The sequence below is a fragment of the Neolamprologus multifasciatus genome, chromosome 22, assembly GCF_963576455.1.
Source record: "Neolamprologus multifasciatus chromosome 22, fNeoMul1.2, whole genome shotgun sequence".
Taxonomy (NCBI): Eukaryota; Metazoa; Chordata; class Actinopteri; order Cichliformes; family Cichlidae; genus Neolamprologus; species Neolamprologus multifasciatus.
In genome coordinates this window covers 29,032,081-29,057,632 of record NC_140459.1, presented here as the reverse complement: position 1 = coordinate 29,057,632, position 25,552 = coordinate 29,032,081, and the positions used below count along the sequence as shown (strand labels likewise).

At 41.3% G+C, this 25,552-nt stretch overlaps 1 protein-coding gene across 2 annotated transcripts in view; it reads right to left on the bottom strand.

The window, feature by feature from the left end:
- kcng2 (potassium voltage-gated channel, subfamily G, member 2) overlaps window positions 1–21,225 on the bottom strand; it is a 47,341-nt gene extending 26,116 nt beyond the window's left edge. For both annotated transcript variants that reach the window (XR_014871951.1, XM_085148764.1), the window contains exons 1-2: window positions 20,764–21,225; window positions 7,722–8,619 (exon numbers count right to left, since the gene is read on the bottom strand). Coding sequence is in view for 1 of the 2 variants with exons in the window: in XM_085148764.1 (XP_085004890.1) it covers window positions 7,722–8,507 (786 nt within the window). In the remaining variant the exon portion in view is untranslated. The remainder of the gene's footprint in view (window positions 1–7,721; window positions 8,620–20,763) is intronic.
- Between the last annotated feature and the right edge of the window lie 4,327 nt (window positions 21,226–25,552).

Sequence of the window (25,552 nt, the reverse complement as noted above, 5' to 3'; positions counted from 1 at the left end):
GTCAAGAATGACACAGCTGTCTCATTATACCGTAAAATTCTGGGTTTGGGGGTTGCCTCCTATAGCTGCTTCAAATCAGCTTCCCGGCCCTAATGAACCACCATCAGCAAGACATTCCAGGGAAGAGCCGGTTGTTTAATTAGTGCCACAATGACACAATTTTCAGCTGTCCAATGACATACTGTTTTCTTGATCAGTCCTCTTCTGACTTGGATAATAAAATAATTCGATTTAGAATGACAGATGACACAGTCTTCAGTCAGCGTTCACCTTGTTTTCTGTTTCTGGTTGATTTTCCCGTTCAAGCTTACGTACATGCAAACACACCCAGCTGCGTTGATGAAGATGGATCTTTTAAGAAAAGGAAAACTGCCATATGGCCCCTTTATAATCACACTGAGGTCTTTTGACATCATTCAAGAGGTGAATTAGTGTGACACAAACACTCTCCTCAGCCTGATCTCAAAGTCTCTCACGCAAAGGCGAACATGAAAAGGAACCAGAGGGAGACATCGGCAGCTTTAATATGCTTTTTTGCTCCACTTGTCATTGACTGTGACAACATGTCTAGTTAGCTGGGGGGAAAGAAAAGGCCTGGGGTGGCAGTGCTTTTCTTCCTGCAAGATGAAAGCTAAATGCAGCAACAAGTGAATCCAATCTCCTTGCACTTTTAGACCTAATTAGAGCTCAGAGACTGCAAGTTATGAGCATCATCGCGTTATTTCCCAATTTTGCAGGTTCAAGCTTTGTATTGTTTTGAACGTACAGCGTTTCCCCTCAATTTGTAATAATCATACATCTTCTCTAGGGTATACTGCCATTAAAGGGCTAGGTCTATGATCTGGGATACACATATGATCGCGAGGTTTCTACCAAACAACTTTATATTTTTTATTCTTGAACTCTACTAGACTATTAGAATCAATAGTTTAAAATAATCCTCATTTATCTGATACTAGGTCTGAAATCAGCTATTGTGAATTATCTTCTCTTAGGCCAACTTTGATGCTTGCATTTATAGAAAACAGACTGGAACAGACCAACAAACCAACAGCAGTTACCATCGTCTGAGTTTGATAAAGGGTCTTCCATGAAGCATTAAGAGTGAAAAGAAAATGCAGTATAGATAAATTATATTGTCAAATGTATTTACATGTCTGCCTTCTCACACACGTATGGACCTTTGCAGCTATAACACCTTCAACCATTCTGGAAAGGCTTTAAACAAGGTTTAGGAGTGTTTATGGGAATTTCTGACCATTGTTTGAGAAGTACTTTTGTCAGGTCGGACACTGAGGTTGGATGATAAAATCTGGCTCACAGTTTTCGCTCTAATTCATCCCAAAGATGTTCTGTCAGGCTGACGTCAGGACTGTGTAGGCCAGTCAAGTTCCTCCACTACCAAATACCAAATGCAAAAAATAGACAAAGGAGGGGAGATTATGGTGTCTGGTTGTTTTCCACAAGTTGGGCTTGGCCCCTAAGTTCCAGTGAAAAGGAACACTTAGTGCTTCAGAATACCAAGACATTTTGGAAATTTCAATTTCAATAAGAAAAGGCACAATTAGTTGGCTGTGAGTAGCAGTTGGGAGCTACGCTTACCAACAGAACTAGAGTACTGTGAAAAAATCTAATTTCTTTACATCTTGATAGAAAAACAGGAACTAGGTGCAGCAATTTATTGAAATATGCAAACACGCAAGGAAAGAGAGTATGTAAGAGAAAAAGGGAGTTTGCACAAGTCTAACAAGCTTGCAAGTCAATATTTGGTATGACCACCTTTTTTTTTCCAACGCAGCCTGAACTCTGTTAAAAACATTACAAGGAAGATTGTCTAAGCAGTCTTCAGGAATAGTTCTCCAGGCTTTCTGGAGGACATTTAAAGCTCTTCTTTGGATGTTGGCTGCCTTTTGATCTGTTCTCTGTCAAGAGGATCCCACACTGCTTCTGTAGCGTTGAAGTTCGGGCTCTGCATGTGTTCTGTTGTGTGTTCTTGTGTTTTTCTATTCAGGTATGCTTTCATTGCATTGGCAGTGTGTTTATTTGTGTGTGATGATTGTCATGTTGACAATGAAACTGTTGCCTGTCAGATGCTTTCCATATTGTACTGTCTCTGATGGTCCTTTTCTGTGTTCATAATTCTATCAACACCACTGACTGAAATGCAACTCCAAACCAGACACTCTCTCCTGTACCTCTCTCATGACCTCCTTTATACATCATGATGTTGTGATTTCACATTTGGACATCTAGTATTTCCATTTTCGTGACCTTTTGCAGGTGCAGATTTACAGTTTTAGTGCTGATCTCAAACTCTGGCACAAAGCAGACATCAAATTCTCTTTGAAATTTGGAGAATCTGCAACCGAGACTTTTGAAATCCTCCCCAAAGCCCATGAAAGTGAAGCTGTGAGGATAACCATCAGGGAAACTGCTAACATTCTCGCTAACAGTTCAGGAAATCAATTTTGAAAATGGATATGGATTGTTGCATCTCCTGAAGGTCAGGTCATCCTACGGGATCCTAGGGAAAGCCTCTCTGGACCTTCAGGTCCAGAATTATCAGAGGTGTGTGGTTGGATGTGAAGCTATGACCCGATAACTAGGGATGGGTATTGTTTAGGTTTTATCCGATACCAGTACCAAACCGGTACTTTTGAAACGGTGCCGGTGCTTAAACGGTGCTCGAACCGGTGCTTAAAGAATCAAGAACACAAACTTTGTCCAAAAACCTCTCATGTTTAGCTGTTTTTTGTAAAAAAGATAACAATGTTAGCCTTTTCTGCAGCTATAGGGCATATATGGTATCACTCTTGGCTGGAAGCAGTGCTTAAACAATGGAAAAAAAACACCAACTTTGTCCAAAAACCTGTCATGTTTAACTGTTTCCCACTTTTTCTTTGGTCATTTTAGCCTTTTTGGCCAGGGTGAAGGGAGTATCTGCCATCAAACAAGAAGACAGCCGCATGTAGCTATGATGATGTTTGCTAGTTCACCTTACATGCATTAATTTAATAACGTGGTTAGCCTACTCAATGTAAATTATACACGAACAACATTAAGCTACTCGCCCAGAGAAGAACGGCTGCTGCTGCCATCATCATCCGTCATCATTTCTGCTACACTGGCAGGGCTAGGGGCCAGGACTCTCCTCTTCGGGTTCATGTTGCTAACTCCGGGTCCGATAACAGGCACCACACCCGCAGTAGATGTGCTCGGTGTGAGGTCTCGCAGCAAGCTATCAAATACGGTGCATTTCTTGGCTTTTAAAAAAACGCTATGCGCCACCATGTGTTTCATCAGATTCAAGGTGTTACCTCCTTTGCACAGTATCACAGTATCAGCATTGTAGAACTTGTTGCAGGCTACTGAGTTTATATCTTTTGCTGTGAAGTACAGCCAGACTTTTGACCACTTCGCCTTGGGCATTTTTAATCTGTAGCTCTGCTCTAAAAGAACGTACGTACCTGGGCCCACCTACTACGCTTGCAAAGGTAAAATGATTGGCTAGAATCCAAAGACATCTCAGTAAAAAAAAAAAGCACCGAAATGAAGCACCGAAATGTGCGCTGCTTTTCGGTCTGGTTACTACCGTTTATGTCAGAACCGGTGCCATACCGGTACCCATCCCTACCGATAACCAGACTTCACATCAGTCTTCATAGTAAAAGAGCAGTTGGCAAGACTGAAGAGGGTCAGCAGCAAAACCAAGACCAAGCTCATCATTTTCTTTGACACTCATGAGGTTGTGAATTATGAATTCATGCCCAAAAGTGAATTCTGTTTAAAGCCAGGGCACGTCTTTTTCTCCAAAAACAAAAAGAAAACAAACTGAAGTTCAAGGTTCACCATGTTGACAAAACCAAGACTACATTGCAGAATGGGGCTTCCAAGATTTCCAAGGCTCTTTTTTTGACTAGTAGTGAACCCCTTTTAGTGAAAGATATACACAAACAGAACCATAAAAAAGGTTTTGATTGTTGTGGTTGGATGGAGTGGATGGAGTAAGAGTTGCCATTCTTTCAAAGGACATTTTGAGACCATTCTTTTCTCCACGCTAATTATATGTAGCAAAAGATAATTAATGGCCTAATTCGTCACACGGTAGCCCACACACTCCAAGTTACGCAAGTATCGTGCTAGCAGATGTAAACACATCCTTAAAATGTTTGCCTTGCCCATACAGGAGGAAAGTACAGACCGAAGTGCTGCTGTAGCTGTGATTCACTGCAAGGGAACGCTGCATATTTAGTGATCAGTTGACTGAACATACAACACAGTGAAGTGAGGCCTGAGTGCCAGCAGGCAACACAAACCGCCCAAATCTAGATCAGCAATTCCAAGAGTAAGGCTGAAATGTAAATCAGTTTTTAAAAAAAAGATTAAAAAGTTAAAAGTCGTTAAAGTATATTCACTTAGGGTACTTTTACCAGCTATTAAAAGTACTAAGCAAAGCGCTGCAGTCGCTCACACATGTCAGTGCTAAGTTATGGCAACATTTATGGATGTCAGAGAAACTGAGGTGGAACGATGATGTAAGTTTCCCTGCTGCTGCAGTTTCTGCAGCATGTTTTCTGTGCTTGCAAACTATTCTGTTGCGAATATTTGTTCAAATTGCAGACATTTTGATATCCTGTTCTAAAATAGTGCACATGCTTCTTTAGATTTTTTATAAAGATGGAGAAAAGACATGCTGAAGAATGAGTTACTGTGACAGTCAAGAAGTGCTGGCAGAAGGGAAATTGCCAGATTTCTCTAATTTCTTTTCCTTATAATGTAAAGTATCATTGAGTACTTAGAAGTGAGCAGTTTATTAGAATGTTTCATAATATTAATATTAGTGCTGTCAGCATTAATGTTGTGAAAATGATGTTACTGCATAACCGCATTAATGCAGCAAATCTCTGTTAGCTAGTTAACGCGGATTGCCCCGTGCGTGGGGCTGCATGGCGTGAACGTGTTAGCGCAGTTAGCTAGTTACCGCATTAGCACCGTGCAGCCCCACGCACGGGGCAATCCGCGTTAACTAGCTAACAGAGATTTGCCGCATTAATGCGGTTATGCAGTAACATCATTTTCACGAGATTAACGCTGACAGCACTAATATTAATATTAATATAATTAATATATGTGTGTATTTCCAGTTAGTGCTCTCACTGTGTTTACTGGTCACTTGGTCTTGTTATGGTTTAAAGTATACAGCTGCTAACTGTACAGATTAGCATGTCATGGTGTTATATAACAATAATGAGCTTAATTCATATTCATTTTTTGAAGCAGGTCAAATAAAATCAGCCACATGGAGAGACAATCAGTGGGATTCTGCTAATGCAAAACTAAAAACCATTTATTCTTTTAAAGATGAATACAGAGCCTCGTTATCGTCCTTGTGAGGCGCTTGCTGTCACTCGCCTCTGTCAGTGCGCCCCAGGGCAGCTGTGGCTACAATGTAGCTTGCCATTGCCAGTGTGTGAATGTGTGTGTGAATGGGTGAATGACTGAATGTAGTGTAAAGCGATTTGGGGTCCTTAGGGACTGAGTAAAGCGCTATACAAATGCAGGCCATTTACTTATTCCATATAGGAGAGAACATATATCATGTGTTGATGTGTAATAACATATGCAGAGACTGTGAAGGGAGCCTCTCAATAATCTGGTATTCGAGTGAGGGGAGACGAAGCCTGAGCTGTTGTGCCTGAGCCTTTGCCTCTGTCTGTGTCACGAAGATTTACAATAAAGCTCAAAAACACTCAGTATGTGGGCTGCTGCATAAACATAATCTGAATTTTACTGAAGCAGCTGTACAGCACATACAGCCTGAGGCTATACTGAAACGAAGAGAATTCCTAGGACAGGGTTCCCTTCCCATCCGACTTAAAGATTGTGTTTTGTGTGTAAAGCCATAACTGTGGTGTTCCTCATAAAGAATCTGCTGCTATACTGGAACAGCGCTGAGTGGGAGCCAGAATCCATGACTGCTGTCTGTTTGTCTAAACTTAGTGAGGAAATCCTGTCTTATCTTCTAAAGTTCAGAGATGCCACCTTTGGATTTAGTCATGATTTCTAATAATAGATATTCTGGTGCCCAGCGCTGCAGTTTTTACTGAATAAAAGCAAAGCAGTAACTCAAAAAGGCTTCAATCTGGAAACCAGTTAGGAATTTTTGAATAATTTCAATTAAAATCTGTGGATCTGGAAAGATTTGCAAGTTCTCTTACTTAGAAATCATGGAGGGGTCTAATATTTTCAGCAGACATGCATTTCCACTGTGAGACAGAATCTAAAAAGAAACATCCAGAAATCACATTGTATGATTTTTGAACAATTTATTTGTTAATTACTGTGTCAAATAAATATTTGATCACTTAAGTCAAAAAATGTTAGATATTGATACAGAAGCCTTTGTTAACAATTACAGAGGTCAAACAGTTCCTGTAGTTCAGGGAGGGATTTTGGCCCACTCGTCCATACAGATCTTCTCTAGATCTGTTAGGTTTCGGGGCTTTCGCTGAGCAACACGGAGTTTCAGCTCCCTCCAAAGATTTTCTATTGGATTTAGGTCTAGAGACTGGCTAGGCCACTCCAGAACCTTGATATGCTTCTTACGGAGCCACTCCTTGGTTTTCCTGGCTGTGTGCTTTGGGTCATTGTCATGTTGGAAGACCCAGCCACGACCCATCTTTAATGCTCTGACTGAGGGAAGGAGGTTTTTGCCCAATATGTCACAATACATGGCTCCATTCATTCTCTCCTTAATATGATGCTTCCAGCCCCATGCTTCACTGTAGGTATGGTATTATTGGGATGATACTCATCATTCTTCTTCCTCCAAAATGGCGAATGGAGTTAAGACTAAAATGTTCTACTTTGGTCTCATCTGACCACAGGACTTTCCCCCATGACTCCTCTGGATCATCCAGATGGTCCCTGGCAAACTTCAGACGGACCTGGGCATGGGCTCACTTAAGCAGGGGAACCTTCCGTGCAATGCAATTTTAAACCATGACGTCTTAGTGTATTACTGATAGTAGCCTTGGAAACGATGGTCCCAGCTCTCTTCACGGCATTGACCAGCTCCTCCCGTGTAGTTCTGGGCTGATTCTTCACCATTCTTAGCATCATTGAAACCCCACGAGGAGAGATCTTCCATGGGGCCCCAGTCCGAGGGACGTTGACAGTCATCATTAGCCTCTTCCATTTTCTGACAGTTGCTCCAACAGTTGTTCTTTTTTCACCAAGCTGCTTGGCAGTAGCCCTTTCCAGCTTTGTGAAGGTCTACAATTTTGTTTCTTGTGTCTTTTGACAGCTCTTTGGTTTTGCCCATGTTGCTACTTAGACTCTGGCTGATTGTGGGGTGCACAGGTGTCTTTATGACAGCTAACGACCTCAAACAGGTGCTACAAATTTAGAATCATGAGCAAAGTGTAGCTGGACTATTTGAAAGCAAAATAACAGATCTTTGAGGGTCAGAAATCTGGCTAATAAGCAAGTGATCAAATACTTATTTGACACAGTAATTCACAAATTAATTGTTCAAAAATCATACAATGTGATTTCCGGATTTTTCTTTTTAGATTCTGTCTCTCACAGTGGAAATGCACATATGCTGAAAATTGTAGACCCCTCCATGATCTCTAAGTAAGATAACTTGCAAAATCACACAATAATTATTGACCTCACTGTATTTTGAAAAAAAAAAGTTATTTCTGAAGAGAACTCACTCTCTCCTCCTCCTCTCTGAGGTCGGGCATGGTGCTGACACACAGGGTCACAGCAGTGATGGCTACAAATAAGACCGAGAGGCAGGCGAAGATCTTCCCTGGAAGGCCTGAGTGGGGGTTCTCCACCATGTCCCTCAGCCTCCGCATGCAGCCTCCTGAAAAGGTCTCCTCTGGTCCTTCCACAGGCTGCTGGGTCTCCTCACAGGACTGCGGTGAGTTGAGCTCGGCCCCCTCCTCCTCCTCCAGCCTCTGCTGCTCTTTGTACTCCTCCTGCCTTAATCGCAGCTTCCTGAGGCAGCACCAGTCCAGGTTGTTCTCCTCCACCCCCCAGTACAGCAGCTCCTCCTGGAAGGACAATGCACACATCTCCCTCAGGAGCCTCAGTTTTCCCGCTGCCAGGAAAGTCACGATGATGCGGAAAGCTGACGGGTTTCGGTCGAAAAAGTACTCGTTGCAGCTGCCGTCGTAATCATCGCACACGTCCATGATCTCTGCTTCGTTGCTACAAGCCCGTAGCTTCCCCAGTCGCGTCAGAGGGAACTCATCCAGCGTGGACCAGGGGATGTGGTACTTAATGCCACCCACATTGATGATGGCTGCCCCATCCGCCAGGTCAATCTCACCTCCATCCTCTCGGTGAGACTGAGGCTGAAGCAGGAGCTGAGCGCGCTTATAGAACAACCCCTTCTTGGATGTGACCTCTTGTGGGTTCTCCAAGCGTTTAAACTGGAATGTGGTGAACTGGTGATCAGTGTTCCCTGCCAGGAAGGCCACCTCCTGGTACATCCCTGCAGCTCTGCTGGGGGAATCCTGTCCTGCACGATGCGATGGGAGGTGGTTTCACAGGGCTGGTGACGTGAGTTGCAGCTCGTCACCCATTCAGCAGCACAGCGCGTCTCTGTATGACAGAAAAGACAAATATCTAAGTGACATCAGGTACATGCTCGTGGGCAATGCAGAGCAGTTAGACAGGTTTGTGAAGGTCAGACCGCAACTTTGATTTCATTCTTCGCATCGTCATCACTTTTTATTTGCATACAGCACTAAAATGTATCAGTTCATCTGAACGTAACAGCAGCAATTAGTAGATTTACTCAAAGGTGAATGAGAAGCTGTAGAGTCAAAGATGGAGGAAGCTAATGAAGCCTATTAGGTGGTGCTAGGTGCTCAGAGAGTACTCTGCTTTGAATTATGTACAAGAGGAAGACAGAGGATTACAGAAGTGACTGACATTACTTATTGCATTTGATTGCACAGAAATGCTGGTAGATGCATGTGTGTACGGGAAGTGGGTTTTTTTTTTCGTTGTCTCGCATGTCTACCCGTTTTCCACTATCCTACACAAAAATTACGTAAAAACAGATGACCCACTTAGAAGCATCAGCAAACTAATTTACCTATTTAAGGGGCTTTTATGAAATCCTGGGAGAGGCCCAGAGAAGTGGCATGAATGAGTATGTTTTTCAAAAGGAAACAGTCATAAAGAGAACATGCAAACTCCACACAGGAGATCCAGACCTACCCACTGAGCAGTAGTGGAAGCTAATGTGTCTGGGGAAATATTAGTGCTTCAGAAAGTTCCCAGTCTTTGGAAAACTTCCTGGCATTATGAAACTGGTAACTCACTTTTTTCAAGCTGACCTCTCTGTACTTGTGACTTATATCATCAGCCTAGCCAAGTATATTTTAAGCTGCAAGAGTAAACCAAGTAATAGCTGCAATCATGGCTTTTAACTCCTTTTCTGGCTGGCCTGAAGATGGAACACATAGATGAAAAGTTTTTAAGAAAAAAAAAACACCTCAGTCAAGAGTCAGATTTTTTCCATAGCTGTATAAAATGATGTGGAGTCAAACAGCAGCGTAAGCTCAGAGAAAAGCAACTAGAGTTCATGCTGAGGTTTGAAATCAATGCAGAGAAATGAATAATGTTTTTCTATTCACTGCATCAGCAGGCTGTGAAAAGTTTGCTTTATTATCCTGTAGGAAATGTAGAACATCACACAGGCCCAATCACAGCACGCTGAGACGAACACGAACACAGGAGAGGATCTACCTACAACACATGACATTAAAATACTGTTCAATGTTTTATCTTCATCAAAGTGGTTTTTTACTGTTTTTGTCATGGTGAATTGGGTTAAAGGACTCAGGTGCGAGACTCCTTGCAGAGTGACAGTGAATTTATTCACAGTGAAAAAATAAGTCAACAGTTCGAGTCTGTAATCCAAAAAGGGCAGTGCAGTGATACGGTGGCTTCTCCCCGTGGTGACAGTGCAGTGACAATCCAAAATAACTCCTTGTGCCCGCTCCTCCTCCGATCCCTGGATCCTGGAGGCAGATGAGAAAAACACACGCGCAGTAACGAAAACGTTCTCTCCTTCACAAACTAGGTATGCTAATCGCGACTACGCTACACGGTTTAGCTCAACGTTCCAGCGTTGGTTGTGACTCGACTGCACCGTTAAATAGGTCTGCTTCGGATTAGCAGTATCCAGCGAAGTGATTAAGCACAGGTGCGACGATTCCAGCTCAGGATACTCCCCCGGGTCAGCTGCCGTTCCGTGCCACGGCTTCCGGAAGTACACGTTCCAGCATACAAATACACATGCACAGGATGGACAGAAGAACACCACAAAGTACACACAAACACAACAAAAATTGGCAAGGCGACCAGTGAGGACCGTCTAGCCGTGACAGTTTTACCTCAAATTAATGAATTGATTTGCATGTGAGTGAAATAAGTGTTTGATCCTCAAGCAAAATATGTCTTAGAATTTGTTGGAGAAACCCTCGATGGAAGCGTTTCTCGTAGTTGATCGCCAGATTTGCACATATCAGTTTCAGCTCCCTCCACAGATTTCCTGTAGGACTGAGATCGGGAGACTGGCTCCATAACTTTAATGTGCTTTTTTTTTAGCCATTTTGTTGGCTTGAGGGTATGTTTTGGGTCACTGTCACGCTAGAAGGCCCATGTAAGGCCCATCTTCAGTGTTCTGGCTGAGGGAAAGAGGTTCTCCTCCAAGACTTTACAGGGCATGGCTCCATCCACTGGTACCTCAATGAATGAATGAATGTTACCATGTAGCCTCAGCAGAAAAACAGCTGCAAAGCTGTGCTTGATAGCGGGGATAGTAGTCTTTGGCTCATACTTACCATTTGTCTTCCTCTAAACATGGCAGGTCAAATTGATGCCAGTTTATTTGATTTTCGGTTTCATTCGACCACATTGCATGGTTCCAGATTAATTACATCAACCTTTGTCACCTTCTCACTAAGCCTCTTGCTGATGTTCTTGAAGCCCATTACAGTCGTGTGAAGTTCTACAGTCTTGTCCCTGACATTCTTTGACAGCTCTTTGTTCTTGCCCATGGTGCTGGAGAGGTTGGAATGGAAGAAATTGATTCTGTGGACACGTTTGATTTATCCACATAATGAAATTCGATCAGGCGTATCTGTAATTATGATATACTGATTGTTTGTAATCTGCATGACTTATGGCCATGTAGCCAATCTTTGGGAGCCAGAATTCAGGCTGGGTTATAGGGGATCAAATGCTTATTTCACTCAAGGATATGCAGGACTTTTGATTGGTATTTTGTCTCTCCATTCATTCTGGGCAGCACAGTGGCACAGTGGTTAGCACTGTTGCCTCACAGCAAGAAGGTCCTGAGTTCAATTACACCCAACAGGCCAAGGTCTTTCTGTCTGGAGTTTGCATGTTCTACCCATGTTTGTGTGTTCACTCCAGGTACTCCCGCTTCCTCCCACAGCCTAAAGACATGCAGTTAGTGGGGATAGGTTAATTGGAAACACTGAATTGCCTATAGGTGTGAGTGTGATTGGTTGTCTTTGTCTATGTGTTAGCCCTGTGACAGATTTGCGACCTATCCAGGGTGTACCCTGCCTCTCCCCATAAGACAGCTGGGATAGGCGACCCTGAAAAGGATAAGCAGTAGCGGATGGATGGCAGTTTCTTTTTCTCCAACTGTAATCTCTAAAGATGAAAACAGTCATTGTAAGTATTATATGTTTGCCGAGGGTCTCTACTATCCTAAAAGATTAACTTAAGAAAGGTCCCAGAGACAAGTCATATAGGAATGGTTACTTCAGGCAGGACTCCTGTAGTCAAAAGAAATATCTCATTTCCATTGTCACATATGGTGGCAAGACTCCATTCTAACAGTTCTGTATCCTTTCATGGAAAGCCATGGATGGGGGGAGTGTCATCAAGACCCAGAACAGAGATCAGTGACATCAGAAACAGCAAAGGATGAGCAGGGGTGAAGGTGGGTAGCAAAGGGGATTGCAGATCCTTGGTAAATCCTAATGTTGAGTATTGTACAGAAAGGTATCAGCTGAGTTGGCACTGAGCTAAGCTGATTTCCTTCAGATGCATTTAATGTCAGTTCCAGAGCCATGTTTAACATAACAGCGATACCACATATTGATAACAATTAGTTTTTCTACTGTACAAGCACATTTGATGAGGAAGCATTACCTTTTTTCTTATAAATGTCAAATGAACTGTGTGCTTTTCTACACTACTGGAGCACTCGAAGCATTTATAAGCATGCCTCATTCACCTACTCAGACCTATTCAAACAAACGCTTTTTTCTGTGTGCTTTCTATGTAACATTCACACTGGGATGAATTCTTGATAGGACTACTTGGGGTTCAGTATCTGTCCAAGGATCATCTACTGAAAATATCAGCAAAACTGTTTGTTTGTTTGTTTGTTTTTAAAAAACAATCTACCTACAAATCAGTGCTGTTGAAGCAAGAAGTCTTGCTTTTGCACATTTCTGATTGAGTTTTGGAGTGATGCCTGAATGCCTGCTGTTGTTGCTGAATCAGACTTGTGTCATCACTCGCTGATCACACAGACAAACGTGTTGCTTCTTTGTTGCTTCTTTGCACATCTTCTCTCATCTTCAGAAACTCTTTGACTCTAATTACATATTTGTTGTGTTCAGTTTATAACCCTTTGCTTTACGTAACATGGGTATTTGCACACATAAACCAGATATGTATAGCAAAGGCCTGTGATCCTGTTTGCTGAGAATGACTGGACTGGACCCGAGGCAGTGGAGCTGATGTAGAGAGACTCGGAATATCGTCACAACAAATTAAGAGTTGGACCCCTCCAGCTATCCTCAGTTTCCTCTTCTATTTGTGGGGCCAATCAAGTCGTTTTCTCCCGGGGTGGGGTTCAGAGAGCGTCACCTCTACAGCAACTCAAAAAAGTGGTTCTGACAGGAGCAGTTTATTGAGCATGACACTGCACCCCAGGGTGGCTAAAAAAGTACAGAGAGAATAAATTCAAGCTATATAGGAAGATGGCAAACCGAGAATGAATAACATGTCAAATAAGGATTTATTTAGTCGTGAAAATCCTACATTTCTAGCCAAGTAAATGAAACATTAAAGCATTTGCAGCAAGAGTTTGGCCACCAGACTGCATTTGCTGATGTGTAGTCTTCATTAACGATGTTTTTTGATGTTCACTGTTTTGCTGAATCTGATGAGGCCCCTCCCTGATTATCTAAAAAATTCTAAATATAATATTTTGCTCATAAGTTTACATACACTGCCAGAATTCATGATTTCTTAACCATTTTTCAGAGAATATAAATCATAACAAGGAAAAAAACTTTAATTTCACTCATGGTTAGTTGTTGGCTGAAGCCATTTATTGTCAAATAACTGTGTTTAAATCATAATCACTACACAAACTACCCAAATGACCCTGATCAAAAGCTTACATACCTCAGTTCTTAATACTGTGTTTTGCCCCCTTTAATATCAATCACATCTTTAAGTCTTTTCTGGTAGTTGTGGATGCGGCTTTTTATCTTCTCAGATGGTAAAGCTTCCCATTCTTCCTGGTAAAAAGCTTCCAGTTCCTATAAATTCCTGGGCTGTCTTGCATGAACTGCACGTTGGAGGTCTCCTCAGATTGGTTCAATGATAATGAGATGGCCACTGCAGAACATTCGCTTCATTTTGCTGTAGCCAATCAGAGGTCGACTTGGCCTTGTGTTTTGGATCATTCACATGTTGCAATGCACAGCTTCCGAGCTGATGAGTGCAAATTTTTCTCCAGTATTTTTTTTTTTTTTTTTGATAACTTACTGCACTCATATCGCCATCACCATCACATCTGACCAACTTTCCCAAGTTTCACAGTAGGAGTGGTGTACCATTCATCACAAGACTTGTTAAATCCTCTCCAAATGTAGTGTTTATGGTTTTGGCCAAAAAGTTCAATTTTCTTCTCATCACTCCAAATGACTTTGTTCCAGAAGGTTTGAGGCTCGTCTCTGTGCTGTTTGGCATTTTGTAAGTGGAACACTTTGTGGCATTTGTTGTTTATTGTGCATCTTGAAACAACCACACCACATTTTTTCAGAGAGTCCTGTATTTCACCTGAAGTTATTTCTGGGTTTTTCTTTGTATCCTGAACAGTTTTTCTGACAGTTGTGGCTGCAATTTTAGTTGGTCCACCTGACCATGCATTGGTTTCAACAGAACCCCTAATTTTCTACTTTGCGATTAGAGTTTGAACACTGCTGATTACTTTGACATTTTTTTATACCCTTTTTCTGTTCAGCTACCTTTTCCCGCAGATTCTTTGACAATTCTTTTGCTTTACCCATGACTTTGAATCCAAAAAACATCAGTACAGAAGCACTGGAGTCTGTCAGGAGTCCAGAAAGTCACTGACCTTTTATACACATCCACCAATTACAAGTAAACAGATCACAGGTGAAGATGTTTATCTTTAATAACCTTCTTGTTTCAAGCGTGTGCATGTTATTAGACCAAATCACCAGGCTGTGTAACCGCTGATCAGGGTCATTTGGGTAGTTTGTGTAGTGATTACTATTTAAAAAGAGTAAACACAGTTGTTTGACAATAAATGGCTTGAGCCAACCACTAACCATGAGTGACATTAAAGTTTTTGTGTTATGATTCATATTCTCTGAAAAATGGTTGAGACGTCATAAATTCTGCCAGGGTATGTAAACTTATGAGCACAACTGTATGAGCAGTGATCATAATTATCATAATAACCCCCTTCCAAATAAAGTTAAGCTTTTCTGCCTATTACATCAGTCCTGCATACATATTCGTTTTTGGCTATCTGCCGAAATACAGTATTGGTATTAAAATAAACCAACATGTCAACATTTTAAATGGTAGTGGCATATTATCTTAGTAAAGACTCAGAAATATCTAAATATAACAAATATTTAAATTTAGTGTTTCTGAGTAAAAAAAATAATGGCCAATTTCACCAAATATCAGTACTGGTATCAGTCAGGGTTAAAGAGCTGCAAGTAAAGCAGCTGCCTGTGAGCGAAGACTGATTTTTCAGTTTTTAGCTCAACATCCTCAAGACAGCCACAAACTTGGGGTCAAGATCACATGTTTTAAGATCAATCACCGCCCACATCTCCAAGCAGAGCTTTGTTGACAGTTTAAATTATATTTCATCGCTGAGAAGAAGGGCAGAGCGTCTTCTCGTAGCATGTACACAAAATACATTTTTTTTCAAATATCCTGTCTGATGGTATTCATGATATCTCTGAAAGAGACTGCAGAGCCCTCACATCTTCAAGTGAGGTTAAATAGGTTTAGCTTTAGGGTAAGAAGGCAGCTGATTGTAGAGAAAAGTGTGTGGGTTGTTCTTGTGATCAGCTATGAATGTAGAAAAGCAAGCTTGCCGAGCATTGCAGGGTACTCTGCTAAGCTTAGTTGTTCTTTTAGAACGACCCTGTACACATCCAGCTTAGTTTTTCAGTCTCTTTATCCCCTTAAAAATGAAAAGCTGTAACTAGTCCTTCCAATAAAACTCAACAAGAGTTAGTTCAGTCCCAATTCTAATTAGACACAAAAAGACACAAATAAAACCTGTTTCTTTGGGTGGATTAAGGTGTAGGATCTTCAAAACTCAAAACATCTGTTTAAAGTCTTTTAGTTTTAGATATTTGAGAAAAAAAAAAGTTATTCATTCCCTTATTGGAAAAAGAACATTAATATTGATTAAAACGTATCTAGTGTAGTGAGTCCTGTTTAGATATATTTATTTATTTATTTTTTCCTTGTATGCTGTGACTTTTTGTTCGTACACTCACGTGTGGACACTGATGGCCCTCCTGGCATTTCCCCAAGCCAGAGCAGGAGGTTCATATCTAAGACAAAATATCTCACCTCACACAGAAGGACCTTAAACCAATCTTTATTTAATTTGGGGGTTTTTATTACAAGCCTCGCTTTATTTTTTGGCACCATCATTTTTATGGCAGTGCTCACAATACCACACTAAACATAACGGTCGCTGCATTATCGATGTACACCGTCATCGTAGAAACATCCCAGATGGACATAACAAACCATGCAGTAAACATATATTCGCTGCATGTTGATATTAACGTACTTGGCCATTTAAAATGGATGTAGCATATTATGGATGTTAAACTTTGAACGGAGCGTTTGGCCGCTGTCATCTCAGCTTTTTGAAAACAGATGTATGGACTCTGCATACTCAATCGTGCACTGGCGAAAAGTTTACTCCAGACTTAAGTGAATCCTTTTTTTTAAATCATCCTTTCATGGATCTAAGTGGTTTTTAATTGATCAGATGTGCTCCCTATAATCCACCACACAGAACACCCTAAACATGTATACGGGGCAGGAGGTAGTGAAATGAATGATTTTGGACACTTAGTCTAACTTTTAACTTTAGCCAACTCGTTCTCATCCCAGGTCATCACATACCGTCGTTATGTTGCACATTTGGAGGCATGCGAGCCATTTGGACTGAATCTATACATGTTAATGTGTTTTATGCGCTGATCATAAATCACTTTGGAAAACACTATCTGATAGGGTCAAGGTTAGGGTTAGGGCTGGAATAGATGGCTGTAGCATGTGTTACCGCGTTACTGTGAGACGCGTCGGGACGTGATAAATCATCGGTATGTTATGGGTTGGGATGAGAATGCTCTGGCTTTAGCACATTGATCCAGTAGTTTGCAATTCTAGTTTAATAAAACAGGACATCCAACATCCCCAATAGGTTGAGGGATCACAGCTCAAGTTACAGTTACAGCCTTTTATTTTTAATAAAAAAAGGCTTTTGTCACACCAGGTGACCTTCAACCCCAAATATTGGATCTGTGCAATCAAAAGTAAAATAGTCACCTTTCTCTCTGTCCCTCTTCAGAAATAATAACTGAAGAAGACAAAGAACTCTTGAAATGTGAATTGCTCTTTTACCACCAACTGCTCATGAAAATACAATTTACATGAGTCTTTGCATAAATATGCCATCCTCGCATCACTGATGCATTTGCCTTCCCACATCCACTCAACCTCCGTCTTTGTTAAAGGCCTGAAGCAGACATCTGTTTTGACTGACACCGAACCTTCACCTGACCGGCTGCTAAATCACTGGTGGTTACCCTCTGGATGACTTTTTGGCCGCTGAAAGCCCTGCTCGAAATTATGAGCACCGTTGAGTTTCTTGCCAGCAGTATAGGCACAGCAATCATCTCTGAGAAAATTATTTCATAATCTAGAATGACGCAAACCGCAATAATCACAGAAAGAGTGCTTCTTACGGCACAATCACATATGTAGCACTCAGGAGAAGAAGCACAGAGTACCTATTAGATTATGACTCATGGAAGTTGATGGTTTTGTCCAGCCAGGTTTTGTGTCACTTAACAGATCCTTTGTTGTGGATTCAATACCTAATGTTCATAATTGAAACTGGCAAACCAGTATGGGATGCTTTCCACACTGTGAATTATAAATGGGCTAAATGGGTTGGCTTTCCGCAACCCAAAGCCTATTATTTATGTACACTGCTTTGAAAGCTTAAAAAATGCACTTGCACGACTGTTCATTTTGAGCCGGAATATTTTGGAGATCCGGATCAGACCGGGAAAGAGATGCAAAGGCAGAAATGAGCCTTGCAGCACTGACCCACCTACACTGCACTCACTGTAAGTTTGATCAAAGTACATTTTGTAGCTAAAAGAAAAACACTAAGGCTGCAGCGACTGATTATTGTGATTCAACTGAATCTATAATACTCTTCTTTATACTGTTACAGTGGCACAGGATCATATTAAACATGGGAAAAGCTTCAAATAATGAGGTATATGTATGCAACAGAAACCCCTGTGAGCCAGAAGCTCAGGCTGCTGACAATTCTAGACACTCGGTTTCAGCTCCTTGGATTTATGTAGAACTCTTTGTTGCCAGATCCAGCCAATCAGAAGAAAGCTGGTTTAAAGTGAGAGGGAAGGAAACTAAAATGATTTTTTCTGGCAATGGAAGAACCCAAAGGGTAGCATCAAAGCCCAGTATGGCTTAAAAAGGGTTACATTTAAACTGAGAATAGTGCAAAGCTACTCTTTGGGCTCTACTACTAGAGCTCAAAGATGAATGTACGGAGCTGTCCAACTTCAACAACAACAATTAATCAGTTATTTGGTAGTGTTTGTGTGCCTGTTGTTCTACCTGTAAACACGATAGGTTAAAAGGTTTTGAATGTATACCAACAAAACTTTGTGGGGTCATGTTCGCAGTCCATAAAAAGTTGCCTTACATCAAGGTCTTCAAGGTCAACATGATTCATGATTTATTTGTTGAAAACTGACAAAAAGTTTTATATTATTAGCCTTACAAGTGTGGTGCGATCATACAGTAAACATGTCATGTCAACTTTGACCTCAGGTCAGAGGTCAAGTTTTCTGAAAATTTCGTGAATGTGATCACTTGAGAATTTTGAAATTCATATTATAGGTGGAGACTGGGAGACTGGAGCTCATAGCATCATCATTCCTGTGATGTTCCTGAGGGGGCTTCTAAAAGTGTCCTTGAGGTGCTTAGTGGCAGTACTACAGGGTGCATTCTTTCATTTAGAGATGCTTTCATGCACATTAAATCATTACCTTGTAATTATTTTGGATCTTTTGATTGCCGTGACTTGGAAAAACAATTTTCAGAAGCCAGAAATTGCGTATGTGCAGGCACAGAGTTTAGATTAGGGACACTTACACCTCAGCAGCTTAAGAGGGAAAAAAAAACCACAGTTGTGTCCATTGACTGCACTCAATTCTTTTGACTCACAAGCACACAATGTGGTCGGCCTAGCTGCTTGCTACAGCCCGCAGCCTTCCATTCTTCTGCTCAAATTATGAGTAATCGATGAACCACCTGCACAGCCAAATTTTAGGGAGCGCTTTTATTTATTTTTTAAATCTTTTTCATGTAAAAAATGACAAATGCTCACACACAGGGGCAACTGAATACCAAACAAGTGGTGGTCAAGATTTCAGGCTGCAGGGCCAGCAGCTGAAACAAACTGTGATGCAGTGAATTCTCCTTTTCATGCAACATTTTGATTGTGTTGTCTTTTGTGCATCTGTAGAGTGTTAGCCACACTGTATCAGTGCTGAGGTTTTGGATCTAACTTTTAGCTTAATTCTGTGTATTCTCTGTCAGGAGGCATCTAATAGCAACACAGCAGACTTAAAAGTGTCTTTTTTGAGCAGCGTGCTTTTGCTCTGTGCTTTTTACTTATGCGTTATTTATAATGGAATCAATCATGGGTCTGATTTTCTCTTTTAAAAAGAAGTTGCCCCAGTTGCTTTCATACAAGTCCGTCCAAATCCTCTCAAATTTTACATCATTACTACTTTTTATAGAAGTTTGATAAGTACGTGACCGTTTCAATTTGAAAATGAAACCTTCCCTTTGAGCCCGACACTCCGTGTCAATCAGCTGATTCAAAGGACTGGATTTCTCGAAGCATGAGATAGGGAGGGGAAGATAATGGGTTGAATAAATTGCTGCAATGGAAAGTATCTATTTGATGGTAGAGCCAGTTAGGATGGAGATGGAGTTTAGGGAACAAACATGGGCGGGTGGGGGGGGGGGAAGCTGCCTAGTTCCACATAATGAATATTCCCATTATGTCCCTTCACAAAGAACACAAACAGAGCAGCAGCTTTCTACCTTCCATCTATCATGTCCCAAGAATCTGCAGGCTTCTCTGCTCCTTCTGTTAGCTCAACCTTCAGCTGGAGGAGGAGGAGGAGGAGGAAGGCTAATGAGGGAAATAAGTTGGTGGAACTGTTTGCTTTCAGGGCGAACTTGATAAACCAACATATTTTTAATAGGCAAGACAATAGCCATGTTCCCCACCGCACAGGAAGGGTGGGGCGTGCTTTAAAACACAGATTTACATTTCAGGGGAAAGAAACATTTGCATCCCTTTATAGATACCAGCGGGTTAATGATCCCAGCAGGAGGAGGTGCTGGCATGTTTATACAGGCAATCCATACAGGAAAAATGAGAGAAAAAAAGAATGGGGGTGCTTCTTTTTTTTTTTAAAGCTTCTCTTCTAGTCACGGTGCAACTCCATTGCTCAAATATTGACAGAAAAATCAAATACTCTTCCTCTTGAGATGACAGGTCAAGGTTTGGTGCTCGTTAACCCTGCTCTAGGGCACATTTAAAGCAGGAGGCTGCTGGGAAGAGGCTCCTTAAAGGCAAGGTGACTATTTAATATGCATGAAAACATATTTAAATTAAAGAAAGCAGGCCATAGTACTCCCAGTGCTCCCTAAAGGAATTACCTAATAATAGCATAACAGGAAGAGATGCAACTAAGCACCTTAAGGACACTTCTGGAAGTCCCTTCGAGAACATTACAGAAATTATAATCTAATGGAGAAAAAAACTGGAGGATATTATGAATGTATTCGTTGGACCTAGAATCCTCTGTAGCCACTTTACTGCTCCCTATAGAATAATTAATGGGACAGTCCAGTGAAATGGAGGAAGTTTGTCATATTTGTGAGTTTAAAAGAGGAAAAGCCGGCAGTGCCTCTCTTATTCTTCAGTCAATATTTGGGCGCTTGCATGTCTAAGACTGACTATGCTGTCTCTACCGAAGCAACAAATAAAAACAAAACAAAAAAACAACCTGTAATGTGATGTTTTGCAGTTGTCAGACTTACCCGGTGTGTCGCTGGGCTTGCGTCCATCTGTTTCAGCCCGCTCGCACGTACGCGCCCCTCCGCGTGCAGCATGCCTGTAAGTTTCCCACGCAGATGGTCTGGGACATTGTAGTGAGAACGAAGCACCGAGCTTCACACACAGCTCGCACCGGAGTTTCAAGGCTTCTCAAAGTCACCGGTTTGAACGATCGAAAACGATCTGCGTTAAAATTCAATCATGTGGTCCAGCGGAGACGCCAGAGGACGCAGAAATGTTCCACACCCGCGAAGACTCCGTCCGGGCTGTCCCCGTCTCTTCATCATCAGAGGCGACGTGGCAGATGTTGCGGAGAAGCGTGTGCGTGTGTGTGTTTGTGTGCGTGTGGCTCAGAACAGGTGAAGAGCTGTGTGCAGCTCTCTGACGGCCACGCCGCTGCGCTCCGTCTGCTCAGGTGCGTCCGGATCTGCGCGCTCCGCGGTGCGCTCTGACTAACTGCGCGTCTGGGAGAGCAGGACCGCTTCTCACAGCGTCAGGGGGGGTGTTTGGTATCTTTTCCCCTTCCCACTCTTATTGTGATAAGATTAAACTCTCATCATTTCTTTTCTTTCCATGGGAATGTTTTAGTTTACATTTGAAATAAAAATTCAATTTTCTTTGGTTTGTTTTTAGGATCCCAGCACATCTAATGCCTTAATTTAGAATCTTTTCTTTAACATTTAGGTATTGATCAAAATGTATTTATTTATTTATGTATTTTAGGACCTCTGATTCTCATCTTTGTTGTCTGATATGAATTAAAAAGCTTCCCAATGCAGCGGAAAACTGAAAGAAGTAGCCAATAAAGTGAATAAAGTGCAACGTCTTTGCGCTTTGGCCCTTCGAGAGGCAGACGCACCCAGCTGATTCAGTGGGTGTGGCTTTGCGGAGCTGAAAGACAGCCTTTAACAACACCAGTCCGTTCTGTCAACAGCTGAGTGCATTGAAAATGAGAGACAGCCGCCAGTAATTGCAGGAGTCTGATTGATGCTAGAGCAAACAATGGTGATGGCAGCGGAAGAATCCATTTGCAGGATATCTGCTAACAGCTCGGGGTTAAAGCTGCTGTTGCTCTGACATTTAAAAAAACGACAGGCCTGAGATTTAAATAGGAGCAATTTTCACCTACTCAAAATGTAATCAAGGGCAGGCATTTGTTTTTAGCAGTGGCATGCTGGCTGCACAAACTACCCTTCAACAGGTGGCATTAAATCAGACTACCATATGGTATATATGGAATGTCTGCTCCGTGGCGGTGATAATGAAGTTAATATATAATTATTATTTTAATTAGCTTTAAAAACTATTTTAAGATAAAGTAGATCATAAAATGTCAGACTGTGTGATCATAGTACCCTGCATTGTTAATGACCCGTATTGCTCTTTTTTGTAATCTAACTAATGAATTTATTGTTGTTTTTAGGTCTATCAGCCCACCGTTTTTAAACGGAGGGTATGCTACTCCAAAACTGTGCACAAAGTATTTTTTTTATTTTTGTAACTTCTTTAACAAAAAGATTAAGCACAGGTGTATTTCTATTGTTGGGGTTAAACCATGGATTGATCCTGATATATGTGCAACTGATATTTTTTATTTTAAAAAGATACATATTTGTCTACAAATCTTTCAAGGTGATGTGATATGTGTTGTTGTTAATGGTAAGCACATACAGCAGGCATATATATATGAGTACTGCTTCGGCATCAGCTTGTTCAGTAACTATTTATTATACAGGCAGTGAATTTCTATGAATAGTTTTACACGGTCTGTCTGGCTGAAAGAGCATTTCCATGTATACATGTGGCTGTTCAGGAAGGTCCCTGAACCATCATTGCAGAAGACAATAATAATCTTGTTTTGACTAAAGTGGTGCTGAATCACATGATAATGCATAAAAATAAAACAATAACTGTTTAAAATTTAACTTCGTTATTTGGGATTTGCAACCTACGAAAGCCACTGAACATAATTCAGAACCACTCATAAAATATTTTTTTCTTATTATATTCTTGTATTTCTTATTATTTTTTAATAAAATGTTATTTGTGCTGTGGTGATGCCAGCAGGGAAACTTAAAATTATTTCTAAAGTCTAACAAACTGATTAAATAAAACAATAAAACATTATTAAAATTGAAAGCCTATTGTCATTATACATGGTATAACAAAATTGGAAACAGCTCTATAAAAGTGCACACGTGCTTAAAGCACATTATAAAAACTATACAATAATAATTTAACTATACACTTACTATAAATATAAATACACAGTACAGTGGTGACACAGAGACAGACAGGCAGATAATATTTCAGTGCAGAAAACATTTGTGAAAGTTTGAGTTGAGTATGGTGATGGCTTTGGGGAAGAAGCTATCCCTGAGTCTGTTTGTTCTGGCCCTTACGGATCTATAGCGCCTGCCAGAGGGCAGTAGGTTGAAAAGATGGTAGCCGGGGTGGGCAGTGTCCTTTAAAATGTTTCTGGCCCTACTAAGACAACGGGAGTTGTAGACAGCAGACAAGGAGGGCAGGGGGCAGCTGATGAGTTTTTGTGCTGTGTCTATCACCCTCTGCAGTCTCTTCCTGTCTGCCTCCGTGCAGCTGGCGTGCCACATTGTCACTGCATAGGTCAGCAGGCTCTCGATGGTGAATCTGTAGAAGGTCACCAGCAGCGGGGTGTTTAGTTGCTCCTTCCTGAGTACCCTTAGGAAGTGTAGCCGCTGCTTTCTTGACTAGGGCCGTGGTGTTAGCTGCCCAGGAGAGGTCTGCAGAGATATAGACGCCAAGGAATTTGAAGGACTCCACTCGCTCTACACATTCTCCGTTGATGTGCAGGGGCAGTTCTGTTTGATGCACACCATTCTCCCTCAGGACCTCATCTCTGTAAGCCGCCTCGTTTCCTCCTGTGATCAGCCCCATCACTGTTGTGTCATCAGCAAATTTGACAATGATGTTCTCTGGGTGGGCGGGACTGCAGTCATATGTGTAGAGGGAGTAGAGTAGTGGGCTTAGTACACAGCCCTGGGGAGAGCCAGTGCTGAACGTGTGAGGGGAAGAGAGATGAGGACCCATTATTATTACATATGAAGTTTTGCAACTTTGCAGACTTATTGTGGTCTGTTGCAATCCACATGTAATTACAGCAGACTAATCATACTAACTGGAAAATGAGTTTGTCACCTCTGTTTTAAATAAACCTGAATGCCTCTTGTGTCATTAACTGTGCAAAGTTAAGCCAGTGAGACACCTAATGGTAACTGGAAATGACTCCAAGTTGAGTCAGACTAATTGTACAGTAATAATGCTTACAGCAGCAAACAGATGAGAGCAAGCCAGTGAGTTAAACTGGACTTAGACTGGTTCCCTCTCAGTCCTGACAGATTGAGAGATTATCTGAGAAACCACATAATTATTCATGATTCTATGCAAAAAGGAGGTGAACAAGTTGGTGACAAAGGACTCATTTTCCCCATCATTACTGCTAACTTTGCTTTTATTTGACAAAAGCATGCAGTGGATTCTTTAAAAAAATGACAAAGACTTGCTTTAAAGATTAGAGTCAAGAAACACCACTCAACTGGCATCGCTAATGAACACACTGAAAAGAAAGTGTGCTGGTCTTTGTAAATAATCCTTGATCTCTGTTTTGCTTCTTTTGTGTTTCTCGTGCGCTTGCATACACGAGTGTCTTCGTCTTGCCTGGAGTGATAGTTCTTGTTTGTCGTGTTAGTCTTTGTTCTTCTGTTTACTTTCAGTTTCCTTTTGTAGTTTTTAGTGTTTTTATTTCATCTCTTTATTTTTGTTTCCTCTCTCATTATTTCCTAGATTGAATTCACCTCTGCTTTATCATCCCTCTCCTTCGTGTCTATGTAGTCACCTACTGTCTCCATTAGTCATTGTCAAGCTGTTGTCTGATGTTTCTTCATGTCGTCCATCATCCTCCTGTGCTTCTCTTGTTGGTTGACTTGGTTTATTGGATTTCTTTCCCTCTGCTATAACTGTTCATCTCTGTTTGCTCACTATATAGTTTCATCAGTGATCTTTTTAGTTTACTATGTACTTTGTCAGCAGTTGGATCCACATAACTCTTTGTAACCAGTGCAAAAGAAATATTGAAATTGTGGTATCTTCTGCCTCCGCCTTGAGTTGGGATGGGAGAAAAGACAACAGAGAGTTGATTTAAAGAGATCCTTTAAATTTGGGAAAATCTAATTGGGCTTTTTTAAAATACGTTGTGTTATGCCTGCTTTTCACGGGATATGAACTCTTCAAGCCCTTTCCCCTCCTTGTGCCTCCAACAAGGACTGTGTTTTTCTGTGTGTGTTTCATGAGCTAACTCTACCCACACAGAGGAATCAGATCCTCTTGGGCTCCTTTAGTCTGGTGACAGACACTTTTAATCTGCTTCCCATCCCTTGCATACATCTGTCTCTCTCAGCAGCCTGACTCCAAACTTTTCCTGTGTTTGAACTTGTTATTCAAGGTGCCTTCAGTTCACATCACATTGATGAGATGAAAATGGAAGGTTTCTGGTTGTTGTTGAAAATCATATTTAATTTAACCATTTTGGGTCAGACAGCTATTCTTGGTTTTTATCCATTACATGAAAAGATTATGTAGTCAAGGAGGGTTAAAATAATCAAAACACAGCTAGGAACAAAAAAAAAAACCCATTGCAGTGGGTTTAGACCCTGAGAGATAACTATGAGCCACACTGATACAGCTATTAGCGGCACTCCACAAGCATCTGACACTGATGAATTACCATGCTCCAAA